The sequence below is a fragment of the Denticeps clupeoides genome, chromosome 4 (assembly GCF_900700375.1).
Source record: "Denticeps clupeoides chromosome 4, fDenClu1.1, whole genome shotgun sequence".
Taxonomy (NCBI): Eukaryota; Metazoa; Chordata; class Actinopteri; order Clupeiformes; family Denticipitidae; genus Denticeps; species Denticeps clupeoides.
This window is the reverse complement of record NC_041710.1, coordinates 17,863,769-17,888,792: the sequence shown is the minus strand read 5'-3', so window position 1 is coordinate 17,888,792 and position 25,024 is coordinate 17,863,769. Positions and strand designations below refer to the sequence as shown.

General features: G+C 46.0%; 1 protein-coding gene across 1 annotated transcript in view; it reads left to right on the top strand.

Annotated features, from left to right (window-relative positions):
• The first annotated feature begins 19,938 nt into the window (after positions 1-19,938).
• zswim5 (zinc finger, SWIM-type containing 5) overlaps positions 19,939-25,024 on the top strand; it is a 38,129-nt gene continuing 33,043 nt past the window's right edge. Inside the window, exon 1 of the mRNA XM_028978246.1 lies at positions 19,939-20,459. Coding sequence (XP_028834079.1) covers positions 19,973-20,459 — 487 coding nt within the window. The 5' untranslated portion in view covers positions 19,939-19,972. The remainder of the gene's footprint in view (positions 20,460-25,024) is intronic.

Below are 25,024 nucleotides of genomic sequence, written 5' to 3'. Positions count from 1 at the left end.
GCCTTTGCATTAGGTTCATTTTATTTGGTATTGATTACCTGTGTCAGCTGGGAGGGCCTCCAACTGGATTTGGGATCAATCCCATCATTTCTCACTGGAGGTGGCATCATCCATCTCTGCCAGACCGAAAGGTGCATTAAGCCAATTCAAATTGTGCAATATAGCATTACCTTATCAATCAGGCAAGAGGAGTTGAGTATTAAAACCCACAGATTTTCATTGCAGTCAATCCCATGGACTGGTCTCAGATGTGATGAATATGGAAAAAAATGTTGGAACCAGTGATTACATATCTGTTGATGTGTGTATGGTATATGTATTGAGGTAACCGGTCAGGTCATGGATCTTCAGTCCTTGATCAGATTACTCTTTGTTGGCTGGATTTGCTGATATTTTTTTCCTCTGGTTTGACCTTTAACATGTTCATGCTGCACACAGGCCTCCCTCTGTGTTGAAATTTTCATCAGCTCTTCTGCAGTCAGGCTCAGTTCCAGCATTCTGTTTGCCAGTAAACACACACGCACACATATATAAGCTCAATTCTCACCCAAATACTGCAGCTTTCATTGCTTTGTTTCAGTGCAGCTCTGATGAGAACAGTGTTCCTCTGATGCAGGTTGCATCAGTCTGTGCTCATGTTAGATGTCTCAGATTTGTGGAGAATCTCCCCCTCAGGTTACCATGGCACCTGCTGATGGTCGGTAGCATCATTCCTATGCAGCTCATTACTCCTGCTAGTCAGTGCACTACCTTTGTTTATGGGCTTTTTAATCTTCTGACCATGTGAAATGTCTTTGATATGAAAGCTTGTATATGTTTTTGTTGTTTTGAGGCCCATGTAGGGTATTTCACAGGTAAGTCACGCTTACAAATGCTAGGGGACAACATCTCCACTGCATCTGAACAAGTTCATTCTGACCGTTCATAGGCAGCCATTCATTCTGATCTTTTCATGTAAGCTTAAGTGATAAGGCTGGTTAGTAATGACTCTAGTAATGATGTTAATGTCTTTTCCACTGCCAGTGCTTCAGTACGATTGAGCTGAATAACAATTAATATGTTTGTCAATGACATTATGCAGGCATATCTTTTTTTACATACCACGCAGGGTGTTGATCTATTCTGCACAGCGGTAGTCAAAGCCTGGTGCATATGAGATTAAAGTGTGTCCTTTCTGTGTCCTCCTCTGCGCTTTAATCTTTGCTTTGTGTGTTTTCAACGTATGTGACAAAGCGCACAATTTTACATGACTGGAGGTAAAGTGTTGAGCACAATGAGTCACCAGATTCTTTAACAAATGATGATGGGGACATGGTTCAAAAATTGTATTATTTTCATACTCATCAGAGTGACACCTGTATGGGGTCATCATTCATCGCAGGATAGAAAGATGATCAAAAACCATAGAGAGCATAATGTCTGACGTGGTAATTACCACTATACCACTATACCACTATAACCACATATTTCAGTATCGGTCGTACAGTGCAACCGTCTGCCGCTGCTTCTGTTTGTTTTTCTCCGAGAAACGGAATCAAGCAGCCAGACTACTGGCAGACCCCAGTGAAGAGACCAGCAAATAAATCCTGGTTCCTGACAACTGCTTAACAAGGACATACCATGAAACAAACCAGAGGGTCACTACAGCCACCACCACCGTAACAACTACAGCTTCTACACCTAACAATCTCTGAGCATGCTCTTCACTGACAAGTTTGAGCCTTATCAGGGCTCTTAGTTTGTAAACTCAATATTCTATAGAAATCGAACGAGAATTGCTGGTGTCTTCCTCTTGTAAGTTGCTTTGGATAAAAGCGTCTGCTAAATAAAGTAAAGTAAAGAAAAGTAAGAAAAGTTCAGGGATCTTCAAATGGACCAGTAACATCATTGTGGACACGTAATCTTAGACCATGACACTGACTACATCCTGGACTTCTCCAACCCTACAACTGTAGGACTTATTATTATATCATCCCCAACCCTGCACTGATACCATTTGCAGGCTCACTCTACCCTGGAAGGGGGTCCCTCTCTGTATCACTCCTTCCCAAGGTTTCTTCCTTTCTTTTTTCTCTCTCCTAGAGTTTTTTTGTGTGGAGTTTTTCCTTGTGTGCAGAAGGGTCAAGTGTGGGGGGTGTCAACTGTAGGGCCTGTCAAAGCCCATTGAGACATACTGTATGTGATTTTGGGCTATATAAGAAATAAATGTTGTTGTTGTTGTTGTAATTCCAATATAGGATTAAGCAGCTTGCCACCATGACTTGCCAAATTACACGCAAAGACACTAGCATTTAAAAGACCATCCGAATAGTTCTAATCTTTTCCAATTTTGCTTTAATTTGTCATCTGCCCAATATCAGTAGATTCAAAAGTAACTAACTAAAAAAGTAACAAGCTCACTTATTGACCAAGCCTTATTTCTGTATTCATCTAAAGTTCTCATTTGGCCTCCTAAATCAACGGCCATTTTAAAACATGCTCACTGCACACACAGAGGCACACTTTGCTTGACACAAAAACAAAGGACCTTGCACACATTTGTGCTTCTCCGAAGTCTCTGGCAGTATTAAATATTAATATCGGCATAATTTGTGCCATTCCCAGGAAAGTGAGGGGAGCGCGCCTGTGGCCGCCTGTGAGTTATGTGTTTGTTCCAGTGGCAGGGCGATTGTCAGAATCAATTCCTAGTCGGGCAGCCAGAGAACAGCCGCCGTTTCAAAGCCGCGTGCTGGGAAGGGGGTGGAGGTTTTCTTAGCACTGAGGGACTTTATTCATAGTTTTGTCTTGAGCTGAAAACTAGTGTGTGTGTGTGTGTGTGTGTATTTGTACTTCTCTTTAGTGTGTTTTGGGATATGAGTGTTCGTGAGAGAGAGGGATGAGTATTTAAGTTTTGTCAACACATGCAGCTCTTATATCATTAATGGCCAGAATGCATATTGATGGGCTTTAGTGTGTGTGTGTGTGTGTTTGTGTGTTTGTATGCTAGACCTGCATGCTTGTGTTTGTGTGAGAGACTGTGTTGACTGCTCACTGGCTGCAGAAATGAATGCGCCGAGCCTTTATTGCATTTAAAGCACAATCATTATTCATGCACTGAGCGCGCCCAGCCCTTGCTAGCATGGCAAGACATTTTAACATCAAAGCCTCTCTCCCGTTCTCCTTCCCTCCCGTAGGAGTGAACTGCACTCCTTTTGAATCTTTCTCTTTTTTCTCTCTTCATCTCTCCCTCCATCGAGTGATCCCCCCTTCAAACAAGCACTCCCAGGGTCACCTGACATAGAGGATGAGCCACGGAGGGCTGCAGGCCCCTCCTGGGTGTGCAGTGGAAGTGAATTACTGCGGCGTTCCGCGTTATTAAACATGACACTCTGCTAAGATAATGGAGCCTTTCTTCATCCCCATTTGAAATCCTAATCTCATTTCTTTGATTAATAGGCTCTGATCTGCATATCAAGGGCTCTTGCTAATTTACTCCTGCAAAATCCCTTTGTATGATGCGCTTGTGAGGAAAAGAGGAACAAAAAAAGAAAGAAAAAAGAAAAGGAAAAAAATCTTTAGATTTATATGTTTATTATCAAGCCTCACAATCGTCCTTTTTTTATGAATATACATCCAAAACAAAATGGAAAAAGGAGAGTAGGAGGATGATAGTTTCTGACTGAGAAACATGTTTAGCCTTTCCTTTCTTTTTTCAGAAGGTAGTGTTAGAAGGTAGGCTTCTAACAGTGGTTTTAATTGGATTTAGGGGCTTGGAAAGGCCTCCCCCTCTCTGCTGCACTCAGTCCTCCTCCTTTCCCTCGCTTCATCTCTTCCACTCCTACCCTGTGGGTGCACCGCTCCATCTCTCTGGTCATTTCTCCATCAGGAACTATATGTGACCTTTCCAGCTCAGTGAAGCCAGGAGGGCCTGGGGAGGCACGGGCTTCCTCCATCTGATAGCCCCGCCCGCAGGCTCTCTCTCCAGGCTGGGTTAAGAGGGGCGGATGAGTTTCTCCCTCACTCCCTCGCTTTTTTTCTCTGCTGTACTTTGATCACTCACAGTGATGCAGAAGAGTGTGGTTGCGCTCTCTGGGTGTCTAGTCCAGGGAGTTCGTGCGCTCATGCTGCAGAGGCACTTTTTGGTATTCGTCGAGCAGTCCGCATCGCAAGCTGGTGAAAAATGTCACTGAGGCACGAAATCAGGAACTCTGAACTCGCCACGACTCTGAGGCATGCACTGTCTGCTGAGAAGAGTGGGCATGACACTTTGTTTTCTTCTTCACAGTCACACTAGCCTGAATTCAACCCTTTGAGCAGCTCCGTGACTGAGCTCACCACGACAGCTCTGCTAACGTCTTTCCTCCACTTTCATTCTCTCCCCCAGCCTGGCTTCTGATGACAATCACTCATTAAAACCCCCTCCCTCCCTCTCACTCTCGTTCTGTCTCTCCATTTTAAAGGGCTGAATCACCCCCTCAAGGATCCCATGTTGATCTGTTTGGTTGTTGTCAGAGAGGGAGCATCCCCCACCCCCGTCATCTGCTGGAGTGACGGAGAGGAGGGCCCTCCATCTGTGGGGTCTTGATGAGACCCACGTGGCTTCATCAGCACAAAGGAGTCGGGCAGCTCTCAACAGACAAGCTTCCTCAGAACCTTACCTTGACCACGGCTGACTGCCTTTTACTGCCCTGTGGTCACGAGTGCCAACAGCAGGGACTCAACACGCCATGGAGATCTTTGGCCAGAGCAGTTGGTGATTATTGCTGTGTTGGGAGGCATACGCACGCATCTTACCCCCGCAGAGCGGCGTGCCTCCAACAGCATTTCAGAAACCATCAGGAACCGCCAGCGAGCTATAAGATGAATCGCAAGTGTGTGATTGAAAGCGAGATTAATTTTTTTATAAAACGTGCCATTTTTCTTTGTGTGCTGCTTCTAATCCGTGGCCCTTTGCCAGAGGCACAATAAGTTAATTAACCAGCTCATTTCCAGAGCACCTCAGAGGAGCTTAAAAGCCGATGCTGGCTAATTTATGGGTTAATTAATAAGATGGGGGAAAGGTAAACATCCTAAGAATCAATTTGCAGATGCAGTGATGTCTGCTGGGGGGGGGAGCCTGGAGCAAAGCTTCGACTTTAGAAGTCGCCTCATTCCAGAAGACATGGAACGGGCTTGATGCCTGCAGCGCCACAGATTGTTCTGGAACACATGGAGGAGGAGGCTTGGCTGGCAACAGCCTGAGCTATGCAGTCGCAGCTTTTTTGTTGGTCTGGACAATTAGGAGGTGAAATGGGAGGAAACATTTAGACAAGCAAAGTGGTGGTTGTCTCCATTTCTTTCTTTAAAAGCCCAAATAAAGAACCTAGCCATAGTTTGCATAAAGGGCCACACTTTATATTTCAGAACATATTTTGGTGTATGCTGTTTTATCTTGGCATGATGTCTGCAATTGATTTAATGTATATATATTTACTGTATATATTTGGATTTACACAACATGCAAACATGAAAACACTGTTTGCTATTTCTCAAATCTTTCACACACAGCCTGGGAGTGTCATTATTTCAGTCATCCAGAAATCAAACTTTAATGATATTGAATAAACTTTTGTAAACTAAGCCATTAGTCATTTCTGGATGAATTAAACCTGCTCCCATGAATAAGTAAGATGTGCAAAGTAGCACAAGCAATGTTGCCAAATACATACACAAAATCTATGTGATAAGTATGTAAGTGCTGACTATATAAGTGCTGAAATAATAATTGGGTTCCTGTAAAGCTATTCTAAATAAATATATAATATATAAAAAAAAGTAGTCTCATCTCTTCCCTTCCTCCTGCATGCCACTTCATTTACTTTCATTCTTAATAGAAAGAATGTCATGGTTGCCCACTGCTCACCAAGGGTGATGGTTAAATGCAGAGGACACATTTTGTGCTGTCATGCAGTGTTTTACAATGGCAATCATTTCACTTTCACTTCACTAATACCTCTGCTTTGCTTTCAAGTCCAACACTGATGCTGCTGAACGTGGCACAGTCCTTTAAGGCAGCTTGCCTCAGTCAGTCTGACAAAGTCACATCGGTGCTCGCCACAAGATTCTTCCATTTCTATGATGAACTGCATGTTGGCTCCCAAATTGCGATTACAATCACATAAGCTAAATCACTTTGCATTTGGAGAAAATAACTTGGCAAAGATAATGAACGGGTGAAGCTTTGGTGTGATTGGCACGCCGAGCATAAATAACCTGGAATTATCCGTAATAACCATGGTAACGGTGTCGTAATTGCCAGAAAGTTCTTGTCTAAGAAAAAAAAGTGCTTTTCATGGGGATGTAGGGAAGAGGGGCTAAGAGGCAGAAATTAGTCCTTGTACAGGCAGTTAAGTCTCTATTAATTGTAAGCATTGTGTGCATTTATTTATGTCACAGAGGCCTGCACACGCTCAATCTCAGCCTCTCGGGGGTCTTTTCTCTTGGCCACAATGAAAGCAATTAGTTTGTAGGCATTTTAAACGGTTTTTGCTTAAAAATATAAAATTAGATCCTTGCATAATCCACAGATAAGAGCCTCACAGACGCTGGAAATGGTTCTGACATTTGGAAAAAGCGCATATATTTTCACACGATGTTCCAGCTGAAGAAGGATTTGAAAAAAAAATATACTTCTTTAAGTTCATTTTTCCCCGACAGCCATCACTGTAGAAAGTATTAGGTAATGTCCTGGAGAATTTTGAGTGTGAGCCTAAGTCTAAAAAAAAAAAGACTACATTTGAAAATAACCGAAGACAGCGGCGAGCTTCGTTATTAAAGAATTCCGCAGTCATGGTCCCGTGTGCACACCGCATCCTGCTCATCCCTGCATGGACCTTTAAAACAACATAAATTAGCATAGATACATCATCCAGGGGCATTCCCCCAATATTTCAACCAATTGATTTGTCCCCGATCATCCGTCTATCCATCCTCAGGCTGGCCAATATTCTTAAGGTATCACCAGTGGTGGTTGCCAGGTCCTTACTGCTCATGTGTACACATATGAAATTTGACCTAAAAGAGGAAATATTCGTGCAAGTGCTTCAGTGAATGTAATCTACCATTATAAATCACCGTCTGGCTGCAAATGTCCGGTTGAGGTTGGCCATATTTATGATCTGCACCCAGCTGTGACAGCTGGCATTATCAGAGACTTCCTCAGCCATCATATATTGTTTACTCCTTACTTAAGCTTATGTAGGTTCCATTGTACCTTCTAGGTCTTAATGGCCCCGGTTGGCCTCCAACCTCTACAGAGTTGCTTTACGTTCACCACACAACCGCAGGTGTGTCCGGGATTCTCACTGCAAGTTCACATGGAGCTCACCTTGTACCTGTGTGAAATTCAGACTTTGCACAGGCTGCAGGGAAGGGCCAAAATCTACAATACAAGAATATACAATATTAATAAGTACTTTGTACTCTGTGTTGGAGTAGGCTACAAGAGGGTGGTAGAGCAGTATTTCTGTATTGTCACAACTCTAAAAAGACGGCTGATGTTTCAGGCCAGGGGTGCTCCCAACCTGTTTGGTGCCCTGGGTGATCATTTCTGTATTCAAGCCCCCAAGTTTACATTGGTTATTATATTCTTTCTACTGAGAGCATCGAGTAACATTTAGTTTTTTATTGAGCACTGAGCGCGTTTGTTTTTAAGTTTAAGTCCAATTAAGTGATTTTGAGATTAAGGCAATAAACATGTATCGGAATATTTAAGCGAAAAGTGAAGTGATTGTGATAGACTGCAGCACAGCACACGGTGACACAACGAAATGTATCCTCTGCTTTTAACCATCACCCTTTGTGAGTAGTGGGCAGCCATGACAGGTGCCCGGGGAGTAGTGTGTGGGGATGGTACTTTGCTCAGTGGCACCTCAGTGGCACCTTGAAGGCTCGGGATTCGAACCAGCAACCTTCTGATTACGGGCCGCTTCCTTAACCGCTAGGCCACCACTGCCCCTTTAAATTTGTCAATTCATGTGGAAATAATTGGGAATCAAATTGAAGCAATTTGAAAAAAACTCATTAGATTAACCAATGGATTATAGAAATAATCGCTAATTAATGGTTTACAGCTTGGCACTCAGTCAACAGTCCTGGCACTCTGGGCCAGGTTTTCCTGATGTTTTTGTGTCCATTGTGAGTCTGATTATCCTTCAGTGTGATAACCTGTTTTTGTTAGGGTGGTAGTAGCCTAGTGGGTAACACCCTCGCCTATGAACCAGAAGACCCAGGTTAAAACCCCTCTTACTACCATTCTGTCCCTGAGCAAGACACTTAACCCTAAGTTGCCACAGAGGGGGACTGTCCCTGTAACTACTGATTGTAAGTCAGTATGGATAAGGATAAGGGTGTCTGATAAATGCAGTAAATGTAAATGTTAGCATAAACGTGTCTATTCCTTGTGCCTGCATTAGTCCTGTCACCCGGTGAGAGGTCCCTGTTGCATTTATCTATTTTGTTTTTGGAATTGTGCATGCCCTGCCCGGCCGTGACACACACACACACACTCAAACACACATGCACACACAATAGTTGAGCGATTGAGTGATTAGTTGAGTGATGGATGGAGGGAAGTACCATCAAACTCAATGAAGTTGAGTATTCATTCATTCATTCATTCATTCATTCTAGATTAACATAAAACAAAATTGCACTCAATTTATCTAAAACACTGAAATTACTTTATTCATATCTCATTCACAGTTAATCTTCAAAATTTTGAGTAAACATCAGCAGAGAAAAGATCTAGTCCAAGATGTCATTTCTTGAAGATTTGCAGCTGTGTTTTGCAGCTCGACCAACGATTAGAAAATGTAATTCCAGATGTTCTTTTAGCTGGCTGAAAAATTAAGCCTGATCCCCATCTTCATCCAAATCCCCATCTCTGCACCATGCTGTGGAATCCTTTGATTAATAAAGATATTATGCAAATGCACATTCCCTTTGCCCTGACGCCCTAAGGCAAAGGACAAAGTTAGGCTTTCACAGCTTGGGACTGAACAAACGGAATGACGGAGGAGAGAAAAGGATGGAGAGAGAAATGAGAGGATTGTTGGGAATGACGAATAGAGGGTGGAGGGAACAAGGCAGGAATGGTGGGGTTTGGATGCTGTGAATTTCTGCATGATAACGCATCCTATTTGTATTGAATGGAAGTGTGAATGGTAACAACCCGCAATCTAGGCAATCTAATTTGTGAGAACTGCGGTTTGATTGGAGTCTGCAGTCAGTTTTGTCTTCTTAGTGAAGTGGGTGGGTGGAGCAGTATTCTCCCTAGCTCCTGGCCAAAGGGTTGGGTGGAGGACTGTCTTATTTAGCAAAAACCCAGCATGTCCCCTCATACCTCCTCATAAGGGAACAGTAGATGGCTTTGTTCAACCTCCTCATTGCTCACATTCCCAGAGTGTCCAGACCGAGTTCACAGGGGAGGGGACGGAACCCAAATCCACCCCCAGGCTGCTCTATTCACCCAGAGAGTCAGGGCCTTGCTCCGGGATTTATTATAATAAAATAAGGCAGGTCTGACGGACAGAGGTGTCACTTTCATTCTATATTTCCTACAGACTCATAGACAGTCCAAGAGCTAAAGAACCAATTCATGTTTTAGCAACAAAACATGACGATTAGTTATTGGACATCGCTTCCAACTGCAATCAGGGCTTCTGACACAAGCTCGGTTTTAATAAGGAAACTGGCTACGGGTACACATACAGTATGCCATTGTGTGATATTCTGAGAGCACACAGCCATGTCTTCTGCCTTTCCTTGAAAGGGGCACAGGGCTGTGGCAGGTCCGTTTCCCCCCCGGCTGACACTGTTGGCCCCATCCAAAAAAAATTGGAGCAGACATCTCAGGCCTGGCCCCAGTGGAGGGGTTGTTTAATGGAAATGTGGTGTAAGGAACATCCCCCCAAGGGACATTGAGCTGTAACAAATCATGACGACGCGTGCAGAAATATGACATTTTACCCGCTGCTGGCATCACAAATCATTCACACTGGCACATATGAGTGCGCACGTGCATATACACACTCACACATTAAAACACATCCGTCCAAACGGGCTGTGACAAGTTCAACCCATCCCCCTTTTGATTGCTTTCTGGCCTCCATTTTGTGAAAAACTAAAGTCATCAGGTATGGATGCTTGGATAAAGGAATATGAAGAAGTTTCAGGAAGGATGTAGAGTGCACTGCAGTAAAGGACATGCGGTACTTCCTAAACTGTCCTGCAGGACTGCAGGTGAAACTGGGAAGCGTCAAGCACAGTGACAAAGTCCCAGCTCCAGCCAGGTTTTCTGGCAGTCTGTGGGGAAGGTCGGAAAAAGAGGGGAGGAGGGGAGCCTGAGCAAGAGCGCAGAGGTGGGCGGGTTGACGTGTCTAATGTAGACAGGAATGAGCGGCGACAGCTCGGCTAAGGACGGAGGAAGGAGCTTATTTCATGGCTGATTTGTTTTAATATCTGGAGCAACAGCAGGAGAGCACCAGGGAGTGAGGGGCTGGAGCAAGGATATAAGGTAGAGGAGAAGGGCAGGAATGAGAAAAGGAAAATGTCAAAGAATTTAGGGAAAGGTGGAGAGAGCGAGAGAACGTGTAGAGGCGGATTCCAGAGAGGATGGATGAATTTTGGCATGTGGTCAAGGATGATCCAAAAAAAAAAAAAAAGAATAGCATAACGGAAAAGAGCTAAATGAAAGATTCCAGGTTCCAGTCAGTGTATTATTTTGCACTGCAGCAAAGCACCTTTACCAGACATACAGTAACCAAACCAAACGTATTCAACTCTCCCCCAGCACTTGTCAAGTGCAAGTGCTGCTCCAATTCAGATTGTAAAGTGTCCTTGTCCCTACTGGCCCACTCTTTATTTCCATTGGTGATTCATCTTTGTTTTGTTGTGAGGACTTTACGTCCATTGAAACGCCTCTCTTCCTTCAGAACTCGCGGTCTTTGAGCGTTGGTAGGAGCGCATTAAATGAAATTCTCTTTGGCTCTCCAGCATTTTTTTTTTATTTTGCATGTAAGTGAGCCTTTTGAAAAGCCATCAGAGATTTGTATAAGTACCCATCCTCTTTTATGTGTGGCTTGTCTGAGCGTTGGGCCTGGAGTATGTTGGGGGATAGCCAAAGAAGGGCGCTTGTTAGAAAGGCGTCCTTGAAACATACTCAAACTACAAAGAGCACTTTCACATAACGCTCTGCTTCTCGTCAAATTCGATATGCCATCAATGTCATAAGGCCAGAGCACAAATTGGTGCCACCATTATCCTTTTGGGCAAATTCCATACTGTTCTCTCTTGCTAAAAAAAAAAGAAAAAGAAAAGTGACAGCTGGTCGCCATGGCACCTGCTGCGGCGTTTGCTTGCGGGTTTCGTTGTTCTCTGACTTTATATGTGTGTGACATCACTCCAGCTGACTGACCCAGGCTTTTTGGACAGCAGTGGCATCAAAGCTCAGGGTTGGGCCATGACACATCCAGAAACAGACGCTTAATCTTTTAATCTAATTCAGAGTTAGAGGCCTCAAGGGGACGACAATGTCTATTTCATTCAGTGGCAGTATGTCTTGACTTTTGTGGCTGGCTTTGCTCAAAACTCCGAGGGCTGAAGGGACTGTGTTAGTAGGTGCGCAGAAGAAAGTGCTGCTTATGGGAATCAACCAATCTCTGCCACTGGCGAGCACAGAAATAGATGCAATGACAAGGCATCAAATGTTTTTTCCTGCGCTCCAGTGAGATGACAACAGCTCTCCTTTCTCACCGGCGCCATTAATCCACAATCCAAGTGGCTGCTGCACTACTAAACAAACACATTAACTAGAGAGAGAGGAAGAAAGAAGGGATAAGATTGCCGCTTCTTAATCAGTCTGAACTGGAACTTGAAGCCGTGTGATCCTTTTGGTTTTATCTTAACATGAAAGCTAGAACAAATGAACCATGCTTTGGAAACTGTCCTCTGACAGGGCTGGTGGACTCACATCTGCAAGCATGCCGGTAGATCTTTCGCCCTGGTGTGTCCGGCTGTTTATTGTTGGAGTGGAGAGTCATTTTTCAGTCTGGCATTTGGTTTACCTCTGGACTAGAGAAATGCTCACCAGGGGAAAAGGAAAGAACAGGTTGTGAAGACGCTGCCATGAAACAGCTGGACCTGCTCAAACCAGAGAGACACTCAGTCTAAACCATTAAGGTGTTTTTTTAACAAATCATCTAACATGTTTATTCAGAAGAATTCTGTTTGAGAGTTTGAACTATTAAAGGGAACAGCCACTGTTGTAGCTCAAAGTGAACCAACATGGCACAATAGGTCCTGTAGTTAGGTAGCATCAGTAGGATTACACTATAAAGACTTTTTAAAAAAGTAATAAGTAGCAAAATACTTATCTGAAAAAAACAAGGCAGGTGCCACCCTGTGCCAGCAGAATGTACATACCATTCACTCACACACTCCAATCTAGTCACCAGTCCACCTAGTGTGCCACAGGAAGAAACACTTCTTGCTTGCGTTACAGGCGACCAGTAAAGGAAACGGCCTGTTAGTTCATTCTATGTCTTTGCTGTGGTCACTGGAGTGGGAATTGGCGGGGGGGTTACATATCGCCCATGAATTATCCATTCCCTTGTTCCCTCCCCACTTACTTAATTAATCAGGGTCAGCCTACTCTCAACCCCCTAACTCCCATGAGCCTCTTGGATGGGTCTGTACATGTGTGTATCTGTGCCATGAGAGATGTATTTATTTGTATCTCGGTGCAAGATAGACCAGCCAAAACTGAGTCTTCAGTTATCATTACTGAAAATGTAGCTGACTGTGTGGGCCATGTTCATGTTACAGTGAATACATACCCCTTTCTTTTGGCTCTCAATCAGTGTTTTCTTATAACCTTTTGGTTAATAAACTTTTTTCATCCTAATTAACATCTACATGTCTTTATTCTAGCCATTATTTTGTCAATTGTATCTGAACTTATGTACATATGTATGTGTGCCTGTCCCGGTTTTCACTTGGTGTAACACTGATACTTTGGGCTGATCTGGATGTGAGCAAACCATCTGGTGGTGCTCTCAGTTCACAATAGTCTTATGTATGCATGTGCATGTGTCTGTGTGTGCAATGGGAGTTGACAAAAAAGATGTAGCCTCCTGATGCCATGGGCCACAATACAGGTCTGCAGATTGGTTGGCTATACCCAGTCCATTTTTGTACCAGCACAATGGTCTTCCAAAATGGACAGGGCTGCCTTAAGCAGGGGGATGGGAGACAGACCCTCTTGGAGCCCTAAGCTGAGCTAGCAGGATGCAGCTTCTCATGAATTCTGTATGATTTACGATCATTAATTTACTGCCCTTTTCTGGGGCGATTGATGTTAACTGGAGCAGAGCTAGCCACTCAGGGTGAGACCATAAAGAGCCAGTAAAGAGACCACTGGCCTCATGCGCACTGCACAAATGTTCTTTGTTTGACCCTGTAGGTGATCTCTATACGGACTTGAGGATCCTTGTGGGATTGTTTATGTCACATAAGATTGTACACATATTACGGTGTTTATTTATAGGACAAGGAATCCAACATGGTACTGAACGCAACGCTGCAAGCGTTCAGTGTTCAGTAATCTTTCTGGCTTCTTCACCCAGACTCTAGAGTGTACAACTGAAGAATCTTCAAACCATGTTCATGCCATATTCCTAATAAAATAGAGAAAATGTTGCAATGCTTTGCTTGATGTGGCCTTATTTTCAGTATTACTGTGATTACTGAGTGTTGACGTATTTTCCCCGAGTGACATTATGTTGCACATGCAGAGATGTACCATGGGATACCGAGCCCATCAGGTCGGATTTGCGGCCCTGTGGTGCCGAGCTGGAGGAGACAGTGACAAAGCAATTAAATGTGATTTCACAGCGGTGCTCACTGAGTCGGTGGGTTAACTCATTAGGCTTCTTCATCTTAATGCAGGTATTGAAAAGTGAAATGTCTCTATTTTCCCTTTTCCTCTTTTTGCTCCTCCTTATTTTCATTCTTTTCAAGTTTTCTTTTCAAGTTTTCAATAATGATACAGACACCAAAGTCACCACACCAATCCACACACACACATAACACATTATCTTTTAAAACACATTTAAGTGGCACTTTGCACAATACTAACTCATTTGCACAATGCTTACTCACTTCCTTCCCTGCCCAGCCTATCAGCACCCTTAGCATGAATGAGTGCCCCAGGGCCCCAGCAGGTCGATGGTCTCATGGTTGCACCATGGTAACAGTTTACACTTCTCTCTGCATCAGGTTCTGTCTCCGTCACATGCTGATGAGCAACAGTTCATGCAAAAATTCAGCTAATTGAGAATTAAAGTCACACATGCAAAAAAACATATGAGAAGGGCTTCAGTACACACCCAATCATAACTCTAAATATATCAGAATAGGAGAAACTATCTGGGACAAAAAATGATATTTTTGTCTTGTATTTGTTTATTTGGTTGTGTGACTTGCAAGAGAAACCAAGTCCCAGAAGACCTCTTAAAAGTAAAAAAAAACAGCTCAATCACCGTGGCTACCTTCATTTTGCCAGGAACGTACTTGTCATGGGGTTTAAATCAGATGGTATTCTTTGAACTTTGCTATCCAGACAGGCCAGCTTATTGGATTGCTCTAAAGTAATAGCTTATCTATATAATTGATCTTATCACATGAACAGCCTCTAAGAGCTCTGCCCTTAAGGGACTGTCTTTATTTCATTCTGAATTTATATTTATTTAAACATGCAAAATGAAAAGGGGATTAGGACATCTGCCTGTCTCAAAACACACACATTGCAAAGCTATCAATAGAGCCCCCAACCCCCATATGCATATCCACTCAGAGGCATTAGGACAACATGGAAGCACATGAAGCACCATCACCCTGCAGTGCATGAAACCCGTGCCTCCCCACAGGCATCTAACCAATCACATGTCACCTGCAAGAGTAGCAGGACAGCAGCAATTTATGTGCTGTTTTGCCCCAGTACAACCGTTGTGTGCATAGAGGAGTATTTCGTATGAGCTACAAGAGTTTCAAGATTTTTATTTGTCACGTGCATAGCAGTACAACACGTAGTGAAATTCATCCAAGGAGAACGGGAGGAAGCTGGGCAAGTTCCTGTTTCCAATTCAGACAAAGCATTGATAAGATAAGGCAGCGGAGAATAATAACGGCCGGCACTTCAAAGTCTACAGGCGCTTGACAGCTTCATCTCAAATTTTTACTCCAACTGGCCAGCAGATGAATGGCCACTGTTTCAAATAAGATCTGTTCTGGTATAGTCTGGTCTTTATACGTGAGGTCTTTACTGCAGCTGCATCTCTTTGGCCCCAGAGGACACCCCCCCAACAGTAAATACAGCATTAATGCAGCCAATAAAAGCCAGTGTCCTCTAGATAACACCCATCAGTCAACTGAGATCATTTGCTGGTCACTCAGGCTGTTTGTTCTGGCTGCTCCTCCTGAGAGCAGATTCCCATCCTGCACCCTCAAATAGCTCTGAGCTGCAACAAAGGGCTGGCAAGGGACAAGAGGAGGGAAGGAGGTGGGCCAAGAGGCAGAGAAAATCAGAGGAAAAAGAGAGGCAGAGAGCATGGACGGCTCTGAGGGGGCAGGAAGGAGAAATGTGTGAAGAGGAGCTAAGAGCTTCTGTCACCTCTGGTGTGAAAAGAGCGGAACTGGGGTGGGTGGAGGGGGACTGTGTCTGGAAATGGGGGGGTGCATTTTCCCAAATTAACCTCTCATCAGATAAACTGTAGGTAGGATTTAGTGTGGTGGGACAGCTGGATGAAAGTGCAAGAAGGCATGGGGGAAGACACACTTCTGGGAAGCGCCTTGCCCGGTCACACTCTCTCTCCAGGCTTAACAGACGGCAGGTTTGGCCAATACGCAAACACCTCATTGACATCACCGTCTCAATCATCACACTGCCAATCTAACAAATGTCTGGCATGGGCTCGAACAGCTCCAGTTTTTTTTTAAAAGGTAGAAAAAAAGAATGATTGTACTTAAATATGAGTCGCAAACACACCCAACAGGGTTTTTATCGTTTCGAATGACAAAAAATTCACGTCTATTGTGCGAGGTGAAAAGACCTTTTGTCAAAACCAACATGCCTCACAGGCACTGACTAAGCCAAGCTGTTGCGATACAAAAGGCTGAAGAAATTCCTTTTCTTTCTCTCTTTCTTTTTTTTTTACTCCTTTTTTTCTCACACGGGTGAGCTCTTCTTTTGCCCGGCCCTGAGTCGCTGAGCGCCGCTGATAGGCCGATGACATGCCAGGCCCTGGGGAAAGAGAGAGGGAGAGAAACGGGAGGACCTCTCACCGCTGGTTCCCTGATAAACATCAGGCCCTGCAGGTAGAGCTGGGTCCTCTATCAACATGGCCATTGTTTGCCTCTTTAAACGGCACTGAGAAAAAGCCACAAGCTGCCCTGACACCACTGACGTCAGGACCTAGGCAGCGAAGGCGGGAGAAGCCCCCCACCCCTCCTGTGGGCCAGAATTTAGGAGGGGGTTTCCATCTCCTTTCAGTGCACCTCCTGGCTCACTTGAGCCAAGGCGAGCCTTTTGTGCACTGCAACAGAGGATTGTGACGACACAGTCGCAGCTCGAGGGCCTCAAGGGCTGTTCTGAATTCTTCAACTGTGTGTCAAGCTTGGAAGGGCATGCCAAGTCCTAACATGGTTAGGTAGGAAGTACCAAAGAGATGAGACTATAGAGGTGAGAGGGATTATGTTTGGGAGAAACGTCGCGGCATATTTAGGCTACGCTAATGCAAATGTGGGAGAATTACTACCAGGCCTCTTATCTTTAACGGTGCACATAGCTTGGGCTGGACAGATCAGTCAAAGCAAGCGGATCGAGCTTATCTGGAACATGGGTGAACAGAAGGCCCAGCCGCTTCCTGGAAGAATGTGGCCTGCCATCATTGTGTTATGGTAATACCCAGGGAGAAGTCCTCTGATAGGCTTTCCTTCCTCCGTCTTGTCCCCCATCCATCTTTTTCAAATTACCTGTCTTGTCTCCCCCTAAATCTATCATAATCGTTACCTTGGTAACAGGTCGCAAGCGGCACAAGATTTTGCTCCATTGTTTGACTGGTGTTGGTGTGATGGCGTGGCAAGTGCAGCCATCACACCAGGACAACGGCACTTTTTAGGGATGCAGAAGCACAAGCATGATGATATGTCCTTGTTTCACATCTATTAATCACACTGCTTCCACTTCACAAAAGCATTGCCATTAATTCGCCGGAAGCAACCAAGCTTATTTGCCTCTGTCAGAAAGCAGTGGGTTTTTGTCCCTGCTGGTACCTTGGGAAGCCAGTGTTCCCCATACAGCCCTGGAAGAGATAAAAATAACACAAAAACACGTTCTTCTGCAGAGCGGAAGAACAATTGAGAGAGAAACAATGCCGGCAGGTCGAGAGAGAGAATGAGAGACGCGCCGAGTGCCAAGCTTGTCATCTCTGTGCACTTGACTGGACAGCAACGAGCATGCTGGGACGCGAGAGCCAGCAAAATGGAGTGCGCTCATTACGTCTCGCCTGCACCTGCTGCCGCTTCTCTGCAAGAGCAGACAAAACAAACAAACAAACAAACAAACAACACCACACCAGAGCTCAAATCACTAAGGTGGAAATGTGATGATGAAACAGGGACCTTCAAACCATAAATATTGCAACCATCTATGGAGCCAGTGACATTAATGTTGGCCCCAGACATGTGCGAATGCATGTTAACCTGACTTTTCCACGTCCTGGGGCAGTGGTGGCCTAGCGGTTAAGGAAGCGGCCCCGTAACCAGAAGGTTGCCGGTTCGAATCCCGATCCGCCAAGGTGCCACTGGGGTGACACTGAGCAAAGCCCCGTCCCCACACACTGCTCCCTGGGCGCCTGTCATGGCTGCCCACTGCTCACCAAGCAGAGGACACATTTCATTGCAGTGTGTTTCACAATGACAATCACTTCATTTTCACTTCACCAATGAACAAATCCTTAACCCTAACCCTAAATCCCACTTCAATTATGCTTACTGTTTAACCCTGTACTGTTTCCTGTTGGACCGTCCCTGTACTTGAAAAACAATGTATTTTAGAATGTAAATATTTCTAATTCCTGTCCAGTGTCTTGTCTACACTGGCACTGTATCGTCTGCAGTTTATTATTTGTTGTCTATCATATTGTCTGCACTGGCTCTGTTTTGTACTGCATTGCAATGCAATAAAGTGGCAATTAAGGTGACCGTTTCCATTAAAAGAATAAGAAAAAAATAAACATGAGCACACACACAAAGAAAAGTGTGATCAACTCTGATGGGCTCTCACCTCTGTGGCCTGCAGGGACAGTGAGAGACCCTAAAGAAGGTGCTGGTGCTGTCATGTCTCTGCTTCTCTCAGGCTCAGGGCCAAAGAGCTGCCCTGAGTCCACCTGCTTAGGTGGGCTCACATCACACTCCTGCAAAGGCTTTATGACAGCTTCAGCATGTTCGTCCAACGCCCTGTTTTCTGCTCACAAATGTACAGCAAGATCTTCTTCTCCCTGAAGTCAGCTCTAGTCACCTTGGCAAAGTTCGGCTACTGTGGACATGCAGACTCGGAGTTGTTAAAAGACTGTTTTAATGAGCAGGCCTGTCTGTGTGACATGCTACTGCCTTATTCCATCCCCTACACCAAATGACTTTTTTTCACTAGTTTAACACTGAGTGCCCAAGTTGAAGTATGTCACTGCCTGCAAAAAAAAAAGAACAGCATCAAGACCCACTGATTTGTAAAAGGAACGATTCTGGAGACAAATAGAATTTAATGAGACAGGAAATTAGATGTGCACGTTCAGACAAGATGTGTGGTGTGGAAGACTAGTAATATTATGTCTTCTAATGCAGTAATTACGTTTTCATCTGTTGAAGCACTCTACTTTGTACCATTTGCATTACTTACCTAAAGAACTTTAAATAACCTTTGTATACGAAAATGTGCTATCTAAACAAGCTCGCGTCGCCTCTGTTTCTAAACAGAGAACCATCTGCTGGTTCTGTCTGCTGTGGGCTTTTCATGCAGATATGATCATTCATTGATTCAGGAAGTGAAATGTGGCGGCGTTTCACTGAACTGCCACTAGGGTGCGCACTGAGGAGATGAACAGGCTTCGTCACATGACTACTGTTCGTAAACGTGGGGTAAATACAGAACATTCGTGCAGACAGAATGAGAATGAAAGAGATAAGGCTGCAGACAGAATATCATTTTTAAATGTGATTATATGTCAGCAACTTCGCATTGCATAAATACAACGCAATAATACTATTCGAAATTTGCTTCAGAAATAGTTTGCCCTCGTTTCGTTTTTATTTGAAGGAGCATGCAGCATTCTGTAGACGTGTATTTGTTTTTAAACATTTCCATATGGGCTGTTTGAGAGTAAATGGCCTTAATTGAATTTGCAAGTCAGTGGCTTTGTAATTCTAGTCTGGACAATGGGCCGGGCTGAAGCTGAAAGAACAAACAGAAGCAGAGAGAAAGGAAGTGGCGCTCCACAGCCAGGTGTGACTGAGCTGGAAAGCCTGCTCGGGTTTCGCCGGGATTATTAAAATAATGCGGGCGGAAAATTGCAAAATGTATTTAAAGCATTTTACGTAAACATTTACTTAAACGAAAAAAAATGCCATGCATGCACAAACACATATTCATCTCGCTCTCTCTCTCCTCGTGTGCGTGTGAGAGAGGGTGTGTTTGTGTGTGCATGTGTGTGAGAGAAAGAGTGTGTGTGTGTGTGTGTCTGCAGCGTTTCCTCGCGATCGGGGAGGCCGTTTGTTATTGGCGGTGACGTAACAGCTCACAAGCCCCGCCCCTTCCTCCCACCCTCCCTCCCGCTGCGCGGCGCATCTGTCTGTGCGGTTCTCCAGACGCCGGATTGAGTTCAGTGTTTATTCGGTTGTCATGGCGGAGGGACGTGGAGAACTGCCGCTCCATTTATCCATGCCGCCGGCGAGCAAGCGACCGTGTTTGCGCCCCGCTCCCCGCGGCCCGGGACCAGGGCCCGGCCCCGGATTCTCCAGCGCTCGCCTTCGCTGCCCGGAGTCGCTGCTGGACTGCGCCGCTAAGGCCGTGGCGGAGAAATGGGCCTTCGAGAGGGTGGAGGAGCGCTTCGAGCGGATCCCCGAGCCGGTCCAGCGCCGCATCGTCTACTGGTCTTTTCCGCGGAACGAAAGGGAAATTTGTATGTACTCGTCCTTCCAGTGCCGCGTTGCGGGCGAAGAGAGCTCGGTCGTCGGCCCGAGTTCCGCCGTCGGATCGGGAACCGTCCCTGGAGGAGTTACGAACACAGCGAGCAACTCTGGGGCAGGGGGCGCCGGCGACGGGCTCCCTTTCCGCCGGGGGATCCGGCTTTTGGAAACCGGTTGTGTGGAGAATGTCTTGCAAGTCGGTAAGTGGAGGGTCCGAGGGTCCAAACTTCCGTCGTGGATCCAAGTTTCTTTCTGGAAGTTAAAAGTGAAACGCACCTACGCCATACGCGGCGATGTATATATTTTAATGTACCGCTGTTTTTTTTTCCTATACGAACCGAGGACGAAGGACGCGTTTGCGTGAGCGTTTTAAAATTTAAAGGTCCGCCAGCAGCGTTTCTTACGAATCAATTGTATCGAGCCCCGCGCCGATCCGATTCTTTCGTGGCTTTTGGGGGGGTCGATAAGCCCGCACACTGCCCCGCGGAGCACATTCTTCCCCAGCTCGAAAGAAGGGGGAAGCAGACGTGCTGCTCACAATGGGGCCGTATTGTTGTTGCGCTGGTATTTTGTTTCACCCCGACGTGTAACTCCGAAGTTGTGTGGTTTTGTATATATAATCGCTATCGGGTATTTTATGTGCGTGCACGCACCGGACCTCGACGGTTATTGGATCCCTTATTATGATCTCTTATTATAATTAAGCCCGCTGTAATCCGCTCGGATCCAAATCCCTCATCTTTTGTTTATTTACTCGTTGGACGGGACAAAGAAGACGCTGCACCCGGCGATAAATCGAATCTTGCCGCATGTGTTCGCACGCATTGCTGCCCCGTCGCTCTTTGGCGTGTTTTACGACGAGCCGAGGATTCGATTCGCGGTCGGGTCGCCGAACACGGTGGCTCTCCCGGTCCAAGCAGCCACTGCCATTTAAATAGTCGCTTTGTGCGCTGAAATGTTTAGCTATTATCTCTCGCCCGTGCTCGTATCTCGTTTGGTGTCGATGATGTCGAGTCCATTGTCTCGTCCGACGATGAGAAGGAATGATCGAAATAACAGGACGTTAGCCGCAGCGCTAGCCCGCTAACGCGCCGCGCGTGTTGGGTCGAATTCGGGCCCGAAATAGCCGCTTCGGAATCTCCCCCAACCCCCCAGTCCCCGGAGGTGTTTCGGGGGGCGCGAATAAGGTAAACACACGCCGGCGCGAGTTAATTTAATTAGCAGGTTTTTCCCCCCACAAAAGACCCGCTGTGCGCCTCAGAAACGCGATAACCCTGCCGTAATGAAATAAGGTGGGCGCGGATTGAGCAGCTTTTCAAAGGGCCCCGTTCATCGAGTCTGGAACCGTCCACGCCAGACGGAACCTTTTTAAATCTCCTCCTTGTTTTTGGAATAATCCGATTTCACCGCGAGTTCTGCTTCGGACCAAGTTTCCCTTCATAAACCCGACCGGGCAGCACAAAGGCTCGGTGTGGTTGTGTTTTTGTCCACCATTTTTTTTATTATAGGGACTCGAAAGTTGAAACAAAACAGCTTATTTAAATAAGATTTGTAAGTCATGCTGTGGTGAGAGTTGGCAGGCTGGCTCTTGGTTTTCTTTATTGACGTTCACACCCTTTTAGCTGATTGCAGGAACGACTTTGTCCAGAAACCCAGAGAAATGGGTGCAAGCGGGATTTTTTTTATTTAGTTCTGAGCAGAACCCATACGCAAGGCGTGGCGTGCCGTTAGTTCTGTGTTTTTGTATGTTTGCCCCTTTCTTTTCAAGTAAGGTTGAGACATCTTGTCTGAGCCGGAGCAGACTTGTTGCCTGTTGCGTTCCTTCTCCATTGCCTCACGTCTAGCCTCCGACTTATTTTGCGAGCGGAGTGGGTAATTCTCCGAATTTCAAAAAGGAAACCACAACAGTAGGCTGAAAGAAGTCATAGCTCGACACTGGAGGTGTTCACACCCTCAGCAGTTTTGTTTGGGACGTGCTCACCGTTTTTTTTTTTTTTTTTTACGGCGCCGGGTTAAGGACTTATTTAAGAAAACCAGGTCCGTTTATAGGTCTAGTTTTAAAGAGAGCCATTAAATCCGAGTCTGTGTGTCATTTTGTGCCATTCCCCCCACGCTACAGCCATGTGAAGCCCTTTCAGGGAGTTGGAGCTTGCACCGAGTCAGGCTGGAGGATTACTGGGTCACGCTTTGTTACTCAGCTGTTAAAAAAAAAAAAAAAAAAGCCTCTTCACTCCCAGAAAGTGGGGAGGAGGTGTTGCTCTGCGATTGTGAGGAGGGGGGTGGGTGTTGTTAAAAGTTCAGCTTCCCTTTATGGCACCGAGTCGAGACAGCCCCCTTTTTTACAGAGTCATCTTTTCTGGCTCGGGAGCAGGAAGTGAGAAGCTTGTCTTTAGTGGAAACTCAAAAGTTGTGTGTTGTTTTTTTCTGATCTCCAATTTTCTTCAGATCTAACTTTAGTAATGTTTGAAATCCCCTCTGTGGGCTCCACTGTCCGATCAGGACAGTAACTTTATACATTTCATACGCGGCTCAAGAACACTGGTGAATTACAGACGGGGAAAATAACTTAATTTGGGTAATGGCTTCTAATACTCTCCTTGCAAAACGAGGGCCTTGTTTTTACAGTAAACCACACCCTGTTTCGCCCAGTCTCCTCACGGACCGAAGCCCTAAATATAAATGCACAGCGAGGCGTTTTACGTGCGAGACGGGCTGTTTTTAATGCAAAGTTTTGTTTTCTCGCCCTCTCTCCGTCTCTGTTTCTGTCCTGGCTTTGCTGTGCCGCTTTTAGCTCTTTGTCCTCGCCGAGTGTTGCCATCGCTCTGGTCTTTGTAATCAGGACACATCTCATTCAGACGCCATGCGAGTTCAACAAGGGACTACTAATTCTGTTCCCTCTCTCATCAACCAGACAGACAATATTTAATCAAGGTAATTAATTCCATGCCTGCAAGTCTCAAAGAAAATCAGTAAAACAGTTCCCTTCTCTTCACAGTTATTAGTGCTCTTGGATTTTTGAAGGACACCAGGCATTTCAGCGCTGTTTCATGTCCTTATCAAAGGAGGGAAATTAATTTTGTGGGGGGGGGGGGGGGGGGGGGGGGGGGGTTTATCGGACAATCAGCTTTACGTGACAGACAGGAGTTAGATGAAAAGTAGGCTTGCGTAAGACTTAACTGCAGGGCTTGCGGGGCGAGCTTACCTCTCTCTGCGAGCGCACAAGACCGTCATTATTCTTCACGCCCTCCTGGTAGCCGCACGTACCGCGGCCCTCCGTGTTATTAAGAGTAAGTTTAGGGTCTGCCTGACATGGCCATGCCGGGGTATATTTACACAAACCCGCCCGCATGGTACGGCCCCACTGCTGGGTTGCGCTGGCACCCTCCCAAACGCGCGGGGTGGGGGGTGGGGGGGGATCGATGACGACCTCTCCGGGTTTCTCTCTGGCGGTGTAGAATAGCCCGATGCCCCGCGATGGGGTCTATCAGTAATGCACCCCCCTGCGGCGTGGGGGTCTCGGACGGCTGCCCCGGGTCTCATGGCGGCGAGTGTGGTTTGCCGCGCGCTCTCTGATCTCTCCGGCCGCCGGTGGCACGCACACAGGGCTTGGAGCCGGCCGCCAGGGGCAAGGTTCCAGTCCCAGCAGTCCCGGCCCCCACGTGCCAACGCACTCTGCCTCCCTCCCTCCCTCCCTCCCTCCGTGTCACATCCCATTCCTGCCTCCCGAAGCACCGCAGATGCACACGCTTTTCCACGGAAACCGCCTCCCAGGCCGCTTTTCCTCCGGCGGCAGCTGCCGGTGTGTCTGCACACATCGCTCCCGGTGCCGGAGTAATGGCTTTCTAATTAGTTTGGGCAGTATTGTATAACGCCTTTTTTTTTATTTCATTCGATGCGTGGTGCGCGGGTAAAGATTTTCGTACGCGTGTGACTTCTCGCACGTCATGGCCACCGCTCCGTGGCTCTTCCTCTTTGTGTTTGTTCCAACCAGATCTCCTCAGCAGCGGGGTGTCGACGTCTAAGGGAGCAGGGAGCTCGCCGAGCTGCCTGGCTTGAAAGAAGTGGCCTCCAGACAGCCCTAATGGACCCTCATTTGGCTGTAATTGCCTAACAAATGCAAAAAGAATTCCAGAGGACACAAAAAAAAAAAAAACCCCGTCGGTGAAAAGAGAGAAGGGAAATCAGGCGGAGGGGAGGGGTGCGGGGTGTGGAGTCAGGCGCCGAGGTTTAAAAGGAAACGGAATGGTATAGCATGGCGATGTTGCGCTTAGGCAAGCAGAGTTGAAAGGGAGAAGGGGAACTGAGACGAAGAGGAGAAGCGTGTAGCAGATGCGTGCGGCCATACATCTGGAGCTGAAACACTAAACTGGGTGTGGAGGAAGCACGCAGGCATTTAGCCAGCCGCCCTCCCCCTCCCCGGTTCGCAGGCCTTTCAACCCCCCCCCTCTTTTCCCTGTGGCCGGTTCACATGGAAACTTCATTTTTCTCCAGTCTGGATTTCGGGGAGGGGTTTTGGGGGTCAAGCATTCTGCTGCGAGGCGAGAGAAATGAGTCTCGGCCCTCAAAAAAAACTATTAGCCACATGCTAAAATCCGCCTGTGCGTGAGAGCACGAGAGCGAGCGGTGGATTATACCCGCTCACCTTCTGAAGCCGTCTTTTGAAAAGGACTGGTCTCGTGTTTTTTGTCTTGTTTTTATTATCCTTGTCCCCTTTTTTTTTTTTGCCAGCATTATATTAATATATTGGAACACAGAACTAAAAGGT